The 19,718-nt window shown below is 48.3% G+C and overlaps 1 protein-coding gene across 10 annotated transcripts in view; it reads left to right on the top strand.

Annotated features, from left to right (window-relative positions):
* Positions 1–19,718, top strand: part of NOL8 (nucleolar protein 8) — an 828,826-nt gene that overhangs the window by 209,505 nt on the left and 599,603 nt on the right. For all 10 annotated transcript variants that reach the window (XR_013262355.1, XM_077452483.1, XM_077452484.1 and 7 more), the window contains one exon: positions 11,920–12,013. Coding sequence is in view for 9 of the 10 variants with exons in the window: in XM_077452483.1 (XP_077308609.1) it covers positions 11,920–12,013 (94 nt within the window). In the remaining variant the exon portion in view is untranslated. The remainder of the gene's footprint in view (positions 1–11,919; positions 12,014–19,718) is intronic.

A 19,718-nucleotide genomic window follows, 5' to 3' on the forward strand; every position in this document is an offset into this window, starting at 1 on the left:
GCCTTTTAGGCTGGGGAACAGCCCTGGAAGAAGATTTTGTCCAGGGGAGATGGTCCAGGTTAGAGAGGACCTTGCCCATCAATATTTTTGAGATTCAGGCAGTACGTCTGGCCCTAGAATCTTTGATGGTCAGACTACGGGATTGTCCCGTCGTGCAGCCCAAAAAGAGGTAAATCATGTTCTAGCTTGGGCAGAACACAACATTCCTTGCCTATTGGCAATTTTCATTCCAGGAATAGAGAATTGGCAGGCGGACTACTTGAGTCGCCAACAGTTATTTCCGGGAGAATGGTCTCTTCACCCCGAAATCTTCCTAGCAATGTCAGAGATGGGGGTATTCCGGACATGGACTATTCACGTCCAGATTCAACAACAAAAGTTGACAACTGTGTGTTGAACGAGGGATCCGCTAGCATGCGGAACAGACGCATTAGTCTTCCCATGGGATCAGTTTTCACTGATCTATTAATTTCCTCCAGTTCTGGCACCCCAGGAAGTATGTCATAGGTAGGGTTCTTTATTTCCTCCAAATGGAATTGGAAATTAAGCTGGCCTTGGGTACTTTCAATGGCCAGATCTCGGCCTTGTCAGTGTTTTTTTTTCAACAGCCTCTTGCTTCCCACTCTCTAGTGCGTAGCTTTATTCAGGGGGTAACTTGGGGGGTTAATTTCCCTATCAAAGCACCTCTAAATCCTTGGGATTTAAGTTTAGGTCTTATCGACTTTGCAGAATCAGCCTTTTTCAGACTTTATGGGAAATTCCCTTGGTTCTTTTGACAAGAAGGATAACCTTTTTTGGTTGCCATTTCTTCCGCTAGAAGAGTATCGGAACTAGCGGCTCTGTCTTGTAAAGAGCCGTATATGATTATGCATAATAAGGTGGTTTTGCATCCTCATCTTGAATTTCTACCAAAGGTGGTGATGGGTTTTCATTTAAACAAGGATATTATTCTTCCTTCTCCCCAGAGCCTCAATCTAGGGAAGAGAAGGCACTACATTCCTTTGATGTAGTAAGAGCGATCAGAGTCTATATAAAGGCGACCGCTCAGGTTCACAAAACATGTTTTGTTTGTACTGCCAGAAGGTCCAGAATGGGGAAAGGCAGCATCAAAATCTACTATTTTCCAAATGGATTCGTCAAGTGATTGTTCAAGCTTACAGCTTAAAGAAGAAAATTCCTTCTTTTCGTGTTAAAGCACACTCAACCAGGGCGTTTAGTGCCTCTTGGGCGGTACATCATCAGGCCTCTATGGATCAGATCTGTAAGGTCGCAACCTGGTCTTCAGTTCATACGTTTACCAGATTTTATCAAATCGATGTTAAAGGTCAAGAGGATATTGCCTTTGGGCATAGTGTGCTGCAGTATGAGTCCTCTGGCCTCCTTTTTGCCCTACTTTTTTGTTGGGTCTCCCTCCCTTCAGTTGCCATTGCTATGGGACATGCCACATAGTAATTACTATGGCTCTGTGTCCCCTGATATATGAAAACAGGATTTTTAAAATCGCTTACCTGTAAAATAATTTTCTTTGATGTACATCAGCGGACACAGAGGTCCCTCCCTTCTTGGTATACACTGGTATTGCTTGGCTACAAAACTGAGGGCTCCCTGTAGTCGGAGGGGTTATATAGAGAGTGCACTTCTTGCCTTAGGGCATGCTAGTGTCCATCACCTATCAGTGGCCCTATAACCCACATAGTAATTACTATGGCTCTGTGTCCCCTAATGTACACCAAAGAAAAGGATTTTTACAGGTAAGCTGTTTTAAAAATCCTGTTTTCTCTTCTATTCACCAACCGACACAGCTCCTCTTAGCCATTGGGTTGTATATCTCACCTCTAGGAGAAATACTAGGCAAAGTTGTAATACAACACTTTCAGTTCTGCCCATGGGGGTGGTCCCTTAGGTATCAACCCTCCTGCCTGCTAGCAGACCTCCAGTTTTATTTTGCCTAGGGAAGGAGAAAGACCTAGGAACCCTGCGGGCCCATAGGTCCGTGTTTTTTTTATGCAGAAGCTTCGCTGAGATGAGTGATCCTGTGATCTTCTGTCAACAGCTGGCTGGGTGACAGGCTTGTTCACTTATCCTTGTAGTCTCCCCAGTTCAGCCATCAAGCGGGTCGCAGCTACGGCTCGGCAGGCCACGACATACCTCAGCTCCAGAGGTGGTCGGTGAGCTTTTATGCTCCGGGGCGGCCAGTAGCCTTCCCTGTACTGATCAGGAGTAGGCCTACAGTGGAATGTCTCCCAGCTCTTCAGGGCTGGTAAGTACAGCTCTCCCTGTTCTGATGGGGCAGAGCAGCTGGGCATTCCCTGGGAAGTCAGTTCGCGGGGTCCCTAACCTCCCTCTCTTCTCTCCCCTATCCCTATCTTCCTTCCCACCCCCCTTCGGGGGGGGGGGGGCGCTGCATGTGGCTGCTGAGCGGTGTGTGTGTGCCTATATAGGGGCTCTCTGTGGGTTCTCACCTGACATGGGGGGGCTGGCTGAATGGCGGTGGTCCTGGAGCCTGTATGGTATGACCCTGAAAGGCGCCTGTGAGGGTCTGCTGTGAATAGTGCAGCGCTGTGACTTTCCAGGGTTTTTTTTTATTTCTACCTCATGGCGGTGTTTGGTGGCTATTTTAGGTGTGGGCAGAGCAGGCTGACTCTCTGGGCTTCAGCGGCCATTTTCTATGTGATTCCTATTCAAGGCACTGGCGGACATTTTCTGGAAGTCTGAACACGTTTGCAGTGTTCCCGGGCAGCAGCATGGCTCATGTGCTCTCAAAGCCTTTTACTTGTGTTTCCTGTCTGTGTAATGGACCATGAGCGGCCATTTTATTGAAGCCTCAGCATTTTTTCTAATCGTTTTAGCGGTCATTCCAGCGGTCATCACCAACTCAGTTTTGGTTTCCTCTGCAACTGGGCGCACTCGGGGACTACAGGCACCACTTGTGGACAGCGCAGAACTCCCCAGAGTGGTGAGTCTGGCGGGAATGAGCCCCTCAGTCAGCACAGCAGAGAGAGTGGGACTGTCACTGTCCTAAATCCCCTTCGGGTGGCAGACAGGATAGGGTCAGCATGGCTTCAGAAACTAGTGTTTCTTCCCCAAAATCCAGGCAATGGCAACCGGGTCACCTGCAGACTGCGCAGTGCCCATGGACGCCCTGATGGCGGTCCTCAACTCGTTCATTGCTAGATGGAGAATGTGCGTGGGAAGATGGGTGCAATAAGGTGGCCCCTGTTCCCCCCGTCCTCTGGGGAGAGCTCTGGCAGAGACTCTGGCCCTGCTGAGGCTGGTGACCCCTGCTCTGTCTTGTCAGATGACGCTGACCAGGACCGTTTGCACAGTGAGGATGAGTCCATGCCCCTGTCCGGGTCCGGGCGCAAAGAAGCGCTTGTTGGAGCACTTATCACAGCTGTGAGTGATACCCTGAAGATTCAGGAGCCAGCAGGTCCCCTTGCTGATGTACCGGTCCCTTTTGGGTCCCGCAAGCCAGCATGTTCACCTATGGTGTTCTCGTATCTGACTTATTTGACAAGTTCACTTACAGGGAATGGGGTCACACGCTACGGACCTTCTTGGTCCCCAGACACAGGGCGGTGCATTACCCCTTTGAGGAATGCCTTCTCACAAAGTGGTTGGCTCCTCCGGTCGTGGACCCTCCAGTATCCAGGTTAAATAAGTAACCATGATCCCGGTAGTGGGAACTCTTGCATTTAAGGATCCCGCGGACAGGAAGGCCGAGGCAGTGGCTCGTTCCTTGTTTACGTTTGTGGGGTCCAGATCTTTCCTTCCTTGGCGACAGGGTCTTTGGAGCCTCTTTGAATGGCATTAGTAAAAATGCCACCGGTGGTAACAGTGTATTACTCCCACAGGCCAGGAAGGCTAAGGAGCCACGCCGTAGGCAAGAGCCTTCTTTTTCCGTTCTCTAAAGGCTTTTCCGTCCGCCTGGAGCTTCGTTATAACGTCCCCAGCCAGACAGGACGACGACGGACAAAAACGTCCCTGGATCCGCAAGCCTGCGAGCATAAGTGCTACCACATGAAGGTTTGCCCCCATCCATGTCTTGGGTGGGGGTCACCTTCGGGAGTTTGCAGCCCGGTGGTCCCCCTCGGTTTTCGACCAATAGACCTGCGATCTGATTTCCTCAGGCTACAAGATAAGTTGTTCTCTTGGTCGCCAAACAGATTCTTCCCTTCCAGCATACCGGTATCCCCGACTCGCCGGGAGGCCCTCTTCGGGGCAGTAAGGGGTCGCAGGGTGGTTGTACCGGTTCCGGGAATCGAAACGTTTCCAAGGATTCTACTCAAATATGTTTGTAGTTTCCAAGAAGGAAGGGGTATGTCCAATCTTGGACCCAAAAGCCCTCTATGACTTTAAGGTGCAGAGGTTCAGAATGGAATCAGTCGCCGTCCGTTCGCTCAGTAGTCGCTGCACTCCATCAGGGGTACTCCCTGGCGTCCTTGGACATCCAGGATGCGTACCTGCACATACCCAAATGCCTGTGGCAGCAGAAGTTTCTGCGATTTGCAGTCGGGGAAGCCAACTACCAGTTTGTGGCTCTTCCTTTTGGTCTGGCATCAGCCCCCGTGTCTTTACCAAGGTACTGGCTCCAGTTTTGGCATTGCTGCGACAATGTGCGATACCTAGACGATCTTCTCCTGAGAGCATCTTCCACCTCAGAATTGGAGGAGGATGTGGTGATCACCATGAAGACCCTGCAAGAATTTGGGTGGCTGTTAAACCTCAAAAAGTCGGTGATTGTACCGACCCAGCGTCTGGAGTACCTAGGCTTGCTGCTAGACTCTATAGAAGAGCGAGTTTTTCCTCCCTTCAGACAAGCTGCAGACTCTCAGATCTGCGGTAAGACTGCTGATGAACCGCAGGTGGTCGTCGCTTCACTTTTGCATGCGAGTCCTGTGGCTCATGGTGGCCTCCTTTTGAGGCTGTACCGGTTACCCAGTTCTACACCAAAGTCCTGCAGAAGGAGATATTGTCAACATGGGACAAATCTCAGTTGTCCCTGGTTCGTCAGATTCAGGTGAGCCAATCAGTCAGAGAATCACTGATCTGGCGACTGAGGTCCCCGGTGATTCAGGCCGGAAAGTCATTCCTACCTCTAAAGTGGACAGTGATCACAACGGACACCAGCCTTTTCGGCTGGGGTGGAGTAATGGGGGTTCAGTCGGCTCAGGGCCTCTGCTAGACGATAGAATCCGAGTTGCCGATCAATCTGCTCGAAACTGAGAGCGATCAGGCTGTGCCTCTCCACATGGTCAATGAGACTGCAAGGACGTCCAATCAGGATACAGTCAGACAACGCCACTGCAGTGGCATACGTCAATCACCAAGGGGGGACAAGAAGCACACCCGCGGCACAGGAGGTCGCTCACATACTTCAGTGGGCAGAGCGACATGTACCGGCCCTGTCGGCCATTTACATACTGGGAGTGAAGAACTGGCAGGCGGACTGAGTCGCCAGATGCTGGTCCCAGGAGAATGGACGTTGCATCTGGAGGTATTCAATTTACTGTGCCTGAGGTGGGGCACACCAGACATGGATCTTCTGGCCTCCCGTCTCAATCGGAGCGTGCCAAGATTAGTGTCCAGGACAAGAGATCCGTGGGCGGACGCGTCAGATGCGCTGGTGGCTCCATGGGATCAGTACCAGCTGATCTATGCTTTTCTTCCACTGAAGCGGTTACCACATCTGATTCACAGAGTGGAAGCCGAGGGGATCCCAGTAATACTGGTGGCCCCAGATTGGCCTTAGCGTCCCTGGTACGCAGACCTGGTGCGTTTGGTGGCAGACGCTCCCTGGCGACTGCCATTACGAGAGGACCTTCGGTCTCAGGTCCGATTCTCCATCCTGCGTTACCATCGCGGGCTTTAACGGCATGACTTGAGAGCCAGGTGTTGAGGAGCCGGGGTCTGTTGGACTCAGTGATCCCAACTATGTTGAGAGCACGGAAATCTTCTTTTTGGAAGATATATCATCGTACCTGGACGGCCTACATCTCCATATGTGAGGAGAAAGGTTGGCATCCACGCTTTTTCCATATCCAGGATCCTGCTGTTTCTTCAGCAAGGAGTAGACCAGAGATTGGCGTTAAGCACTGTTAAAGGGCAAGTTTCAGCTTTGACTGTCTTTTTTCAGCGACCCCCTGGCATCGCACTCATTAGTGAGGACCTTTGTTCAGGGGGTCCGTCATGCCGCTTAAAAATATCAGGGTGTTTCCCCTGTTGACTCTTTCTCAGAAAGTGGTCTTTCTAGTAGCCATCACATCAGCCAGGAGGGTCTCTGATCTGGCGGCCTTGTCTTGCAAGTCACGTTATCTGGTTATCCATAGGATAAGGTGTTGTTGCGTTCGCAACAGTCCTTTCTACCGAAGGTGGTCGGCTTTTCACATTAACAAGGACATTGTGTTACCATCTCTCTGTCCTAGGCCGAAACACCCTAAGGAGTTGGTCCTTCACGCTCTGGACGTGGTTCGGGCTCTGAAAGTGTATTTGTCTACCACTGCTACCTTTTCAGAAGTCAGAGACGCGGTTTGTCTCGGTAGCTTGTCCCAAGAAAGGCATGGCGGTCTCATCAGCCACCATTTCCAATTGGATCACACAGATTGTAGTACAAGCCTATGCCTTAAAGGGGCAGGTGCCCCTCTTTCCAGTTACGGCCCACTCCACAAGGGCAATCGGAACGTCTTGGGTCTTCCGACACTAAGCGTCTGTAGCTCAGGTGTGTAGGGCAGCGACCTGGTCGTCTGTCCACATGTTTACCAAGTTCTACAAGGTAGACGTCAGTGCATTGGCTGATGCCTGTTTTTGGCTGCAAAGTTTTGCAGGCGGCTGTATAGTTGCAATTGAATATGTAATATTTTACCTTTTTTTTTTTTTCTTCATGTTTTTTCGATAAAAACGCAGTACCGTTAAGTTAATGCACTGTTGCATTACATTCTGCAGATTTTTGTGCGCTTGTGGGTAGTCACTCCTGTTGAGGGTACCCTGGTTTTGTGGTGGATTTCTCCACGTACTGTTTTTTGTGGGTAAAGTTTCACTAGTTCCCACTTGCCACGGTGGATGAAGTTTTTATTCTGTTTTTCCCACCCCTCTTTTGACACTGCTTGGTGATGTCCCAATGGCTAAGAAAGGAGCCGTGTCGGTCGGTGAATATAAGAGAAAATAGGATTTTTTTGTGCTCACCGTAAAATCCTTTTCTCTGTAATTCACCGACCGACACGGCACCCGCCCCTCCTTTTATCTTTACGTTATACTGCTTGTTGACATACTGAGGTCTGCTAGCAGGCAGGAGGGCTGATACCTAAAGGACCGCCCTCATGGGCGGACCTGAAAGTTCTGCGTTTTGTATTACAACTTTGCCTAGTATTTCTTCTAGAGGTGAGGTATACAACCCAATGGCTAAGAGGAGCTGTGTCGCTCGGTAAATTACAAAGAAAATGATTTTATGGTGAGCACAAAAAATCCTATTTTTTTTTTTTGTCACGGTTTATGGAAGCCCCAACTAGAAATGCTGCTCTGCTGGACATGGTAATCTCAAACAATACGCAGCTTATTTCTAATGTTCATATAAAGTAACATCTGGGTAGCAGTGACCATAACATGTCATTTATCACAAGCACATACTGGGATAGATGCAAACAGTTAATTTTCGAGTGAGAAAATTTTCAAAGACTTAAGGATGCTCATTAAGACTGAAGCCTCATACACACGATCAGATTTTCGGCAGGGAATCGTGTGATGACAGACTGCCTACAATCCAACCATTAGTGCGCTCCTTCAGACTATTGTTGTCCAACTTCCCGCTAACAAATGTTGGATAGCAGGCTAGTAAATTTTCGGCGGACAGTGGTCTGTTCTCAGATTTTTGTATCGTGTGTACACAAGTCCAAAGTACAAACACGCGTGCTCAGAATCAATGCTCACCAAATACGACATTAGCAGAAGGTGCCCAAAGGGGTGCGCTCAAGAGCTGAAATTCCACCTAGTACGTCACTACATTCGTGTTTGTTGACCAACAGTTGTGTACCGTTTTGTATGCAAGAAAAGTTCCCGGCACACGCCCTTCTGACAAGCCTGATGCTCGGTTGCCAACAATGCGATCATGTGCACGAGGCTTTAGACTGGGAGGGATAATTGTCATGGAAGAATACAGAACAAAAATGGTTATGTTTCAAATCAACTGTATTCAAACCTGCTACAAAATATATTCCTATATGGAATATATTTACGTTAAACAGTCTAGGATTATTAGTATTGTACCCCTAGGTTCCGTGTTGGGACCCAGATGTCTACAACTTTCAAGCAGAACTTAGTGGTTGTACACCGTGTACAACCACTATTACCTACAGGTAAGCCTATATTTTAGGCTTACCTGTAGGTGCTTGAAATAAATGTCTTTACGAAAAAGACGAATGCCGATGTCATTGGCGCATCGTCCTGTTTGTAATAGGAGTCATGCCGTGACTGGCGGCATGCGCGGAAGGGCCTTCACGCGACTCTGGCCATTCACAGAGCTGGAGTTTGCGGCCCGGGAAGGAAGAGGGGCGAAGATGGACGCTCCCTGCTCGTGGGGACAAGGCGACAGTGCAGGCTTCGGTGTCGGGTAAGTTACATAGTTACATAGTTACATAGTTAGCCAGGTTGAAAAAAGACACAAGTCCATCCAGTTCAACCTTAAAAAAATAAAAAAATAAATAAAATAAAAAATAATCGTACAATCCAGATACCCAATTTTATGCCCACAATTGATTCAGAGGAAGGCGAAAAAAAACCCCAGCAGAGCATGCTCCAATTTACTACAGCAGGGGAAAAAAATTCCTTCCTGATCCCCCAATAGGCGATCGGATTTTCCCTGGATCAACTTTACCTATGTTAGTACCTAGTTATATTATGTACCATCAGGAAAGTATCCAAGCCTTTCTTAAAGCAATCTACTGAACTGGCCAGAACCACCTCTGGTGGGAGTCTATTCCACATTTTCACTGCTCTAACTGTGAAGAAACCTTTCCGTACTTGAAGCTGAAATCTCTTTTCCTCTAGACGTAAAGAGTGCCCCCGTGTCCTCTGGGTTGACCGTACAGAGAACAACTCAACACCAAGTTCACTATATGGACCTCTAATATATTTGAACATGTTAATCATATCCCCCCTTAATCTCCTCTTCTCAAGAGTGAATAAATTTAGTTCCTCTAATCTTTCCTCATAGCTGAGTTCCTCCATGCCTCTTATCAGTTTGGTTGCCCTTCTCTGCACTTTCTCCAGTTCCCCGATATCCTTTTTGAGAACTGGTGCCCAAAACTGAGTGACACATAATGCTTTACCTTTGCAGGGAAATAGAGGAAGTAAAACCCACTAGGGTTTACTTCCTCTTTAAAGCAAAAAGCATGTGTGTTTGGCTGCATTGCAATCTTTTTCAGGCTTTATTTTCTTTCTTTCCACCTGGTCATCCAGTCAGTTTTTTTTTTTTTTTCCAACAGAACAAGTTCTCCTGCAAATGTAGCGTTTAGAGTGATGAAACAATCCATTTACTACTGACAGCCGCACTTATAATAATCAGCATTTATTTATGTAAAACCTGTATACCAAAAAAGGGAGGGGGGGGGAGACTGTTGATCTAACTGCTTGTGTAACTGTAGTGTAAACTGGAGTTTGGCTTAAACTTATTAGTATATATAATTATGCTAGTATGTCTAACAATCCCCCCCTCCCCAAGACTGACAATTCTGCTGTCCAAAGGTGCCCTTTGTGTGCCTTCATTCAGAGTGGAGGCACTTTAATTCTCAAGATGTTACTGGCCAGATCACCATGTGAAAACAGAGGGGGGAAAAGGGGTTAAAAAAAGACATCATCAAGCAAGTGATAAGCTGTATCTGGTGGCATGTGGCATGAGCCCACCGTCTCTGAAGAAACTCGGGTCACGAGGGAAACACACCAGCATGATGCCATCATGCCTTCTGATGTGAGGGTATGGACTATGCACCTATCAGGCAACATCCCTTGTATCATGTTGCTTCTCTTGGGAGACTCTCTCTAATCACTCACAAGATTCCTGGCACTGTGTGTTCAGTGGACACGCTGTCTGTCTGAAACCATCTCCCCATCTGCTTTGGCTGAGACTTAGCCCAAAGGCGGCTGTAATACCTGTCCTACACTTAGGACCCGGACGAGGCAGATTTCGGACAAATGGTGAAGTGGTGAGACGTACTTGTCCCATTGGGAGTTACATATATGTATATACACCCTCCTGTACTGGTTAGAATCCATTAGCCCGTCCCAAGCTGCTACCGTCAAGTGGACAGCCTACACATTCCCTTATACACCAGGGGGGATACCTTTACTTCAATTCAGTGCCTAATCTATGTGGCTTGTATTAGGAGAATTTATATCTCGCATTTAAACGGGCATTATTCATTTTCAATGGTCATCTGACTGGAGTCTGTGATACAGATTCTGCATATTAACCAATACCTAGCTTGGATTACTGAGCAGACTGCCCCACAGTTTTGTGCTTCCCTTCAATTATGACTAAGTTAGTACCCAATATAGAGAACTTGTATGCTTAAACTTAATTCAGAGGGACACACCCCTATGGATGATTAGCCTTTTTCCTGGAGTGACGGTATGCTATGACCACAATGGGGATTGTTTATATTCCTAAATCCCCACTCTAGTCTATACTGGGATATAGCCGGATTGTCTTTTTTTATTTTTATGGTTGTTTTGTTGACTGTGCCAAGTGACACACTGCATCTGGTGGCAGGCAACGATGCCAAGTGACACGCTGCATCTGGCAGGTGACTGTGCCAAGTGACACGCTGCATCTGATGGCAGGTGACTGTGCCAAGTGACAAGCTGCTCTGGTGGCAGGCGATGGTGCCAAGTGACGAGCTGCTCTGGTGGCAGGCAATGCGGGCAAGCACAAGCTGCATCTGGTCGCAGGCGACAGTGACAAGTAACACTCACAGGGTTCTCGCTGATTCTGCTTTATGGTGAACAGAGGCTGAGAGTTAGTAAGATGAGTTATTTCAATGCAGAAAAAAAAACTTTAAAATTGGCCTTAAATTCTAAGTAACAAGCTGCATCTGGTAATCATTGGTGGCCTGCTACAGTGACATTCTACACCTGGTGGCAGGACAGTGGGAAGCTGTATCTTGTGGCATTTGGTGGTGCTAAGTGATACACTGCATCTGGTGGCAGGCGACTGTAGCAAGTGACACAGGCTGCATCTGGTGGCAGTCGGTGGTGGCAAGTGACACGCTGCATCTGACACGCTACATCTGGTAATCATTGGTGGGTGGATACAGTGACATTCTAAATCTGGTGTCAGGATAGTGGGACTTTGCCAAGTGACATGCTGCATGTGATAAGCTGCATCTGGTGGCAAGTGACATGCTGTGTCTGGCAGGTGACAGTGGCAAGTGACGCACTCCGGGCTCCCATTGATTCTGCATTATGGAGAGTTGCACTACTGCATTTTATATTACAATGTAATAATCAAAATAATGTGCTTCAATTCTCCCGAGACCATATGGTGTGGTGGTGTTTAAAGCACTGACACCAGCCATTGCAACAAATCACTTGCAACCATAGCAAACCTCTCTCCCACACCCCCCCCACGACCCGGTCCTCGCCAAACCGTGAAACCGAAAAGTGTGGGGACCGCTGCTTTTAAATAATCTGTGTCTGTAGGATTGTGTATATGGGTTTTTTTTTTTATGTATGTTTTTTTTTTTTTCCCCTGTTGGTTAAAATAGATGGACTTTTAGATGGACTTGGTGTTTTTTTTTTTTTTTTTTAACCTGACTAACCCTTTAGTTTTTCTTTTAGTGACCAAATACTGTGTTTTTGTGGTTAATTTATTGAACCTTTCTTTCACCATCTTTATTTGTATTTATTCTTTTGTTAACTGTAATTGTACAGCTTATGCAGCTGCAATCCCGCTTTGGAACCGATGACCGATTCAAAATGGACTCCCGATTTCTAGAGAGCAGCAGTGAGGATGAAGAAGCCTCAGGTAAGCAGACTATTGGAAGAAAAAAACTTATCACGCTGTGTAGGTAAAAGACCCAAATAAAACAGCTAATTTATGGTGGTATTTTATGCTCTGTACAGATTTCAATACATTTTATTTTAGGTGTGCAATTTTTCAGAAGTATTTAGAAGCGTCTCATTGAAACTACCACCATTTTTTTATTTTTTATTATTGCAATCTGCTAAAAATCTGTCATTTTACATTCATACCCAAGAGGTTTCCTTCTGCAGCTATGTACCATTTAACACAGCAGACACATTATGACTAATGTGTTAACCACTTCAGCCCCAGAGGATTTGGCTGCTCAATGACCAGCTTGCAAATAGAGCTTTCTTTTGATGGTATTTGATTGCCTCTGTAATTTTAATTTTCTGCGTTATAAACGGAAAAAGACCAAAATTTTATTAAAAATATATTTTCTACTTTTTGTTATTAAAAAAAAAAAATTCAATAAACTCAATTTTAATTATACATTTAGGCCAAAATTTATTCAGCCACATGTCTTTGTAAAAAAAAAAAAATGTCAAGCATATATTTATTGGTTCGCGTAAAAGTTATAGCGTCTACAAACTAGAGCACATTTTCTGGAATTCACGCAGCTTTTAGTTTGACTACCTATCTAATTTCTTGAGGTGTTAAAATGGCAGGGCAGTACAAACCCCAGCCCAAATTACCCCACTTTGGAAAGTAGATACCCCAAGGAAATTGCTGAGAGGCAAGTTGAGCCCATTGAAAATGTTATTCTTTTGTCACAAGTGATTGTGTAATTTTTATTTATTTATTTTTTTGTCATTTTTCAAAGTTGTCACGAAATGATATAGTTCTCACTCGTGCCATGGTTATATGTGGAATTACACCAAAGTAGACACCCCAAACTATTTGATGATAGGCATGTGGAGTCCATGGAATATTTTATATTTTGCCACAAGTTGAAAATATTTTCTACTTTTTGTTAGAAAAATCCAATCAACTCAATTTTAGTCATACATTTTAGGCCAAAATGTATTCAGCCACATGTCTTCAGTAAAAAAAAAAAAAAAAAAAAGTCAATACGCATATATTGGTTTTCGCAAAAGTTATCACATCAACAAACGAAGGTACATTTTCTGGAATTTATGCAACTTTTAGTTTGACTGACTATCTCATTTCTTGAGGTGCTAAAATGGCAGGGCAGTACAAAAACCCTCCAAATTACCCCATTTTGGAAAGTAGACACCCTAAGGAAATTGCTAAGAGGCTTGTCGAGCCCATTGAATATTTTATTTTTTGTCCCAAGCGATTGAATAATAACAAAAAAGTATTTTTTTTAAAAAAGTTGCTCTCACATGCCATGGTTATATTTGGAATTGTACCTGCTTCTCCTGCGTACGGGGATACCACATGTGTGAGACTTTTTGGGAGCCGAGGAATCCCTTCAGGATTCCGAAGGACATACATTTTTTATTTCACTCCTCACTACCTATCACATTTTTGAAGGCCATAACATGCCAAGATGGCACAAACCCCCGCAAATGACCCCATTTTGGAAAGTAGACACCCCAAGCTATTTGCTGAGAGGCATGTTGAGTTCATGGAATAATTTAAATTTTGCAGCAAGTTGAAGGAAAATTATAAACTTTTTTTTTTTTTTCCCACAACGTTGTCACTAAATAATGTTTCTCATATATTCACCGACCGACACAGCTCCTCTCTGTAACAAAATGGGTTGTTAGCCCTATCACTGAAGATACTAGGCAAGTTGTAATACAACACTTCAGAACTTTTAGTTCTACCCATGGGGTGGTCCCTAGGCTACAATCCCACAGCCTGCTCAGGCAGAACTCAGTTTTTTCTTGCCTAGTGAAGGAGATAGACCTAGGTACCCTGCGGGCCCATAGGTCTGTGTTTTTTTGATGCAGAAGCCTGTCTTTTTGCGCAAGATGATTGATACTGTGATCTATCAACAGCTGGCTGGGTGATAGGCTGGTTCACTTATCCTTGTAGTCTCCCAAGTCCGGCCAGAGAGCGTGTGCAGGATGCAGCTAAGGCTCGGCAGGCCACGACATACCTCAGCTCCAGAGGTGGTCGTGAGCTTTATGCTCGGGGCATACATATGACCGGGCTACTGAGGTCTGCGTCACAGTATGCCGAGGCCAGTAGTCCTTCCCTGTACTGATCAGGAGCTGACTACCGTGGAATGTCTCCCAGCTTCAGGACTGGTAAGTACAGCTCTCCCTGCCTGGCAGGGTGGAGCAGCTGGGCATTCCCTGGGAGGTCGATTCGGGGGCCCCCCTCACCCCCTCTCTTCTATCCCTGGTCTCTATCTCCCTCCTTTCCCCCCCATGAGGGGGCTGTACATGTGCTGAGCAGTGTGTGTGCTTGGGCTCTCACCTGGGGGTTTTAGCTGAGCTGGGTGCCTGGGTCCTGAAGCTTAGTTCCGTTGGATGACTGTGTAGTCATGCCTGTTTTGGTGCAGCGCTGTGCCTGCCACATGTTCTCTCTAGTCCCTCATAGCGCTGTTTGGCGGCCATTTTAAGTATGGGCAAGGGCCATTTTAAGTATGGGCTGCCCCTGTGCCCTCTGCTTCCTGTTTGGTCATCACAGGGTGCTGGGAAGGTGATCCTCTGTTCTGAACGTGTGTGTTTGATCGCCCACCGATCGTTCACCGACCGTGCGACCGGCCGGCCACCGACACAGTTTTCTGCTATCTCTGCATCTGGGAGCGCTGGGGATCTTCAGGCATTGCGGTAATACAGCGTCTTTTTGCGCAAGATGATTGATACTGTGATCTATCAACAGCTGGCTGGGTGATAGGCTGGTTCACTTATCCTTGTAGTCTCCCAAGTCCGGCCAGAGAGCGTGTGCAGGATGCAGCTAAGGCTCGGCAGGCCACGACATACCTCAGCTCCAGAGGTGGTCGTGAGCTTTATGCTCGGGGCATACATATGACCGGGCTACTGAGGTCTGCGTCACAGTATGCCGAGGCCAGTAGTCCTTCCCTGTACTGATCAGGAGCTGACTACCGTGGAATGTCTCCCAGCTTCAGGACTGGTAAGTACAGCTCTCCCTGCCTGGCAGGGTGGAGCAGCTGGGCATTCCCTGGGAGGTCGATTCGGGGGCCCCCCTCACCCCCTCTCTTCTATCCCTGGTCTCTATCTCCCTCCTTTCCCCCCCATGAGGGGGCTGTACATGTGCTGAGCAGTGTGTGTGTTTGGGCTCTCACCTGGGGGTTTTAGCTGAGCTGGGTGCCTGGGTCCTGAAGCTTAGTTCCGTTGGATGACTGTGTAGTCATGCCTGTTTTGGTGCAGCGCTGTGCCTGCCACATGTTCTCTCTAGTCCCTCATAGCGCTGTTTGGCGGCCATTTTAAGTATGGGCAAGGGCCATTTTAAGTATGGGCTGCCCCTGTGCCCTCTGCTTCCTGTTTGGTCATCACAGGGTGCTGGGAAGGTGATCCTCTGTTCTGAACGTGTGTGTTTGATCGCCCACCGATCGTTCACCGACCGTGCGACCGGCCGGCCACCGACACAGTTTTCTGCTATCTCTGCATCTGGGAGCGCTGGGGATCTTCAGGCATTGCGGTAATACAGCGTGGAACGGCCCAGGGATTGAGTGTCCAGCGGGTTAGAGCCCCTCAGCCAGCGGCAGCAGGAGGGTGGGACTGTCACTGTCCCCTTCGGGTGGCAGACAGGGTAGGGTCAGCATGGCTTCAGAAACTGGTGTTTCTTCCCCTGAAATCCAGGCAATTGCAACCGGGTCACCTGGGGACTGCACTTTCCCTATGGACACCCTTACGGCGGTCCTCAATTCGTTCTTTGCCAAGATAGAGACGGTACGTGGGAAGAAAGGTGCTAAAAAGCAGCCCCCCCCCCCCGGGGGGGGGGGAGCTCTGATGCAGACTCGGAACCTGCTGAGGTCGGTGACCCCTGCTCTGTCTTGTCAGATGACGCTGACCAGGACCTTTCGGACAGTGAGAATGAGTCCCTGTCCGGGTCCATGCGTGACAAAGCGCTAGTTGGGGCACTTATTACAGCTGTGCGTGATACCCTGAAGATTCAGGAGTCAGCGGATCCCTCTGCTGATGTACCGGTCCCTTTTGGGTCCCACAAGCCAGGACGTTCACCTAAGGTGTTCCCGTATCTGACTTATTTTGATAAGTTAATTTACAAGGAATGTGGTCGCCCGCAACGGACCTTTTCGGTCCCCAAATACATGGCGGTGAGTTACCCCTTTGAGGAAAGCCTTCTCAAGAAATGGTCGTCTCCTCTGGTTGTGGACCCCCCAGTGTCCATGTTAAATAAAGTAACCATAATCCCGGTTGAGGGGACTCCTGTATTCAAGGATCCCACGGACAGGAAGGCCGAGGCGGTGGCTCGTTCCTTGTTTATGGTTGTGGGGTCAGCAGTGCGACCTGTACTGGCATCCGCACTTGTGTTGCAAACACTGACTGAGTGGGCAAAACTTTTGCACCATGAATTGGGAGAGCACCAGGCTTCCCCTGTCTGTATGGAACTAGCAGACCAACTAGTGCAAGGCCTTAAGTACATCTCTGGCTCTTTGGGGCCTCATTAGATGACATTATTAAAAATGCCACAGGTGGTAAGAGTACCCTACTCCCACAGGCCAGGAAGGCTAAGGTGCCACGCCGTAGGCAAGGGCCCTCTTTTCCGCTCACAAATGGCTTTTTCGTCCGTCCGCAGCTTCGACAAAACATCCCCAGCCCGACAGGACACCCACGGACGGTCAAAAACGTCCCTGGAACCGCAAGCCTGTGAATAAAAGTGCTACCGCATGAAGGTTTGCCCCCACCCATGTCTCGGGTGGGGGATCGCCTTCGGGAGTTTGCAGCCCGGTGGTCTTCCCGGTTATCCGACCAATGGGTCTGCGATTTGATTTCCACAGGCTACAAGATGGTTTCTCTCTTGGCCGCCAAACAGATTCTTCCCCTCCAGCATACCCGTATCCCCGGTTCGCCGGGAGGCCCTGTTGGCGGTAAGGGATTTGCTGAATCGCGGGGTGATTGTACCGGTTCCGGACTCGGAACGCTTCCAGGGATTCTACTCAAATCTGTGGTTCCTAAGAAGGAAGGGGTACGTCCGATCTTGGACCTAAAAGCCCTCAATCACTTTGTAAAAGTGCAGAGGTTCAGAATGGATTCCGTTCGCTCAGTAGTCGCTGCACTTCATCAAGGGGACTCCCTGGCGTCCTTAGACAGCCAGGATGCGTACCTGCACATACCCATATGCCTTCGGCATCAAAAGCTTCTGCAATTTGCAGTCGGGGATGCCCACTACCGGTTTGTGGCTCTTCCTTTTGGTCTGGCATCAGCCCCCCGAGTCTTTACCAAGGTACTGGCTCCAGTTTTGGTGTTGCTTCCGACAACGTGGGATCGCGATCGTGAGATACCTAGACGATCTCCTCCTGAGAGCATCTTCCGCCTCAGAATTAGGAGGATGTGGTGATCACCATGCAGACCCTGCAAGAATTTGGGTGGCTGTTGAACCTAAAGAAGTCAGTGATTGTACCGACCCAGCATCTGGAGTACCTAGGCTTGCTGTTGGACTCCAGGGAAGCAAGAGTTTTTCTTCCTTCAGACAAATTGCAGACTCAGATCCGTGGTCAAACTGCTGATGAACCGCAAGTGGTCGTCGCCCCCGGTTTTGCATGCGAGTACTGGGACTCATGGTAGCTTCCTTCGAGGCAGTACCTTATGCCCAGTTCCACACCAGAGTCCTGCAGAAGGAGATTTTGACGAAATGGGACAAATCTCAGTTGATCCTGGATCGACAGATCCAGGTGAGCCAGTCAGTCAGACTCACTGATCTGGTGGTTGAGGTCCCCGGTGATTCAGTCCAGAAAATCGTTCCTTTCTCTGAAATGGACGGTGATCACAATGGACGCCAGTCTATCCGGCTGGGGTGGAGTAATGGGGGTTCAGTCGGCTCAGGGCCTCTGGTCGATGGAAGAATCCGAGTTGCCAATCAATCTGCTTGAATTGAGAGCGATCAGGCTGTGCCTCTACACATGGTCAATGAGACTTCAAGGGCATCCGATCAGGATACAGTCAGACAACGCCACGGCTGTGGCATACATCAATCACCAAGGGGGAACAAGAAGCTCAGCCGCTGCATGGAAGGTTGCTCACATACTTCGGTGGGCAGAGCGACACGTACCTGCCCTGTCGGCCATTTACATCCCAGGAGTGGAGAACTGGCAGGCGGACTATCTGAGTCGACAGATGCTGGTCCCAGGAGAATGGGCATTGCATCCAGAGATATTCAGGTTGCTGTGCCTGAAGTGGGGCACACCAGATGTGGATCTACTGGCCTCCCGTCTCAATCAGAAGCTGCCAAGATTTGTGTCCAGGACAAGAGATCCGTGGGCTGACGCGTCAGACACGCTGGTGGCTCCGTGGGATCAGTACCAGCTGATCTACGCCTTTCCTCTACTGAAACTGTTGCCACGTCTGCTTCGCAGAGTGGAAGCCGAGGGGATCCCAGTAATACTGGTTACCCCAGATTTTTCTCAGCATCCTTTGTACGCAGACCTGGTGCATCTGGTGGAGGACGCTCCCTGGCGACTGCCGTTGCGAGAGGACCTCCTGTCTCAATGTCCAATTCTCCATCCTGCTTTACCATCGCTGGCTTTAACGGCATGGCTATTGAGAGCCAGGTGTTGAGGAACCGGGGTCTGTCGGACTCGGTGATTCCAACTATGTTGAGGGCGCGGAAATCTTCTCGGAAGATATACCATCGTACCTGGTAGGTCTACATCTCCATGTGTGAGGAGAACTGATGGCATCCGCGCTCTCTTTCCATATCCAGGATCCTGCTGTTTCTCCAGCAAGGAGTTGACCAGAGATTGGCATTAAGCACCATCAAAGGGCAAATCTCAGCCTTGGCTGTCTTTTTTCCACGACCCCTGGCATTGCACTCCTTAGTGAGTACTTTCGTTCAGGGGGTACGACACGTGGTGCCTCCGGTGCATCCACCGTTGCCCACATGGGATTTGAACCTGGTGTTGTCGGCACTTCAAAAACCGCAGTTTGAAAATAGGGAGATTTCCCTGTTGACTCTTTTCCAGAAAGTGGTCTTTGTAGTGGCCATCACATTGGCCAGGAAGGTTTTGGAACTGGCAGCTTTGTCCTGCAAGTTTCCCTATCTGGTTATCCACAGGGATAAGGTGGTGTTGTGTCTGCAACCGTCCTTTCTACCGAAAGTGGTCTTGGCTTTTCATATCAATGAGGACATTGTATTACCATCTCGGTATCCTAAGCCTGAAGCACCCTAAAGGAGGTGGCCCTTCACGCTCTTGACGTGGATAGGGCTCTGAAGATGTATTTGTCTGCCACGACTCCCTTTCAGAAGTCAGACTTATTGTTTCGGTGGCTGGTCCAAAGAAAGGCATGGCGGTCTCGTCTGCCACCATTTCCAGGTGGATCAGATTGTAGTACAAGCCTATGCCTTGAAGGGGCAGCTGCCACCTTTTTCGGTCACGCCCTACTCCACAAGGGCAATCGGAACATCTTGGGCCTCCCGACACAAGCGTCGGTCGCTCAGATTTGTAAGGTGGCGACCTGGTCATCTGTCCACAAGTTTATCAAGTTCTACAAGGTAGACATCAGTGCATCGGCTGATGCCTGTTTTGGCCGCAAAGTTTTGCATTTGGCCGTGTAGTAGCAATTGAATATGCAATAGATATTTTTTCCTA

This window comes from Lithobates pipiens, unplaced genomic scaffold, assembly GCF_037356315.1.
Source record: "Lithobates pipiens isolate NorthernLeopardFrog02 unplaced genomic scaffold, aLitPip1_a1.2 Scaffold_23, whole genome shotgun sequence".
Taxonomy (NCBI): domain Eukaryota; kingdom Metazoa; phylum Chordata; class Amphibia; order Anura; family Ranidae; genus Lithobates; species Lithobates pipiens.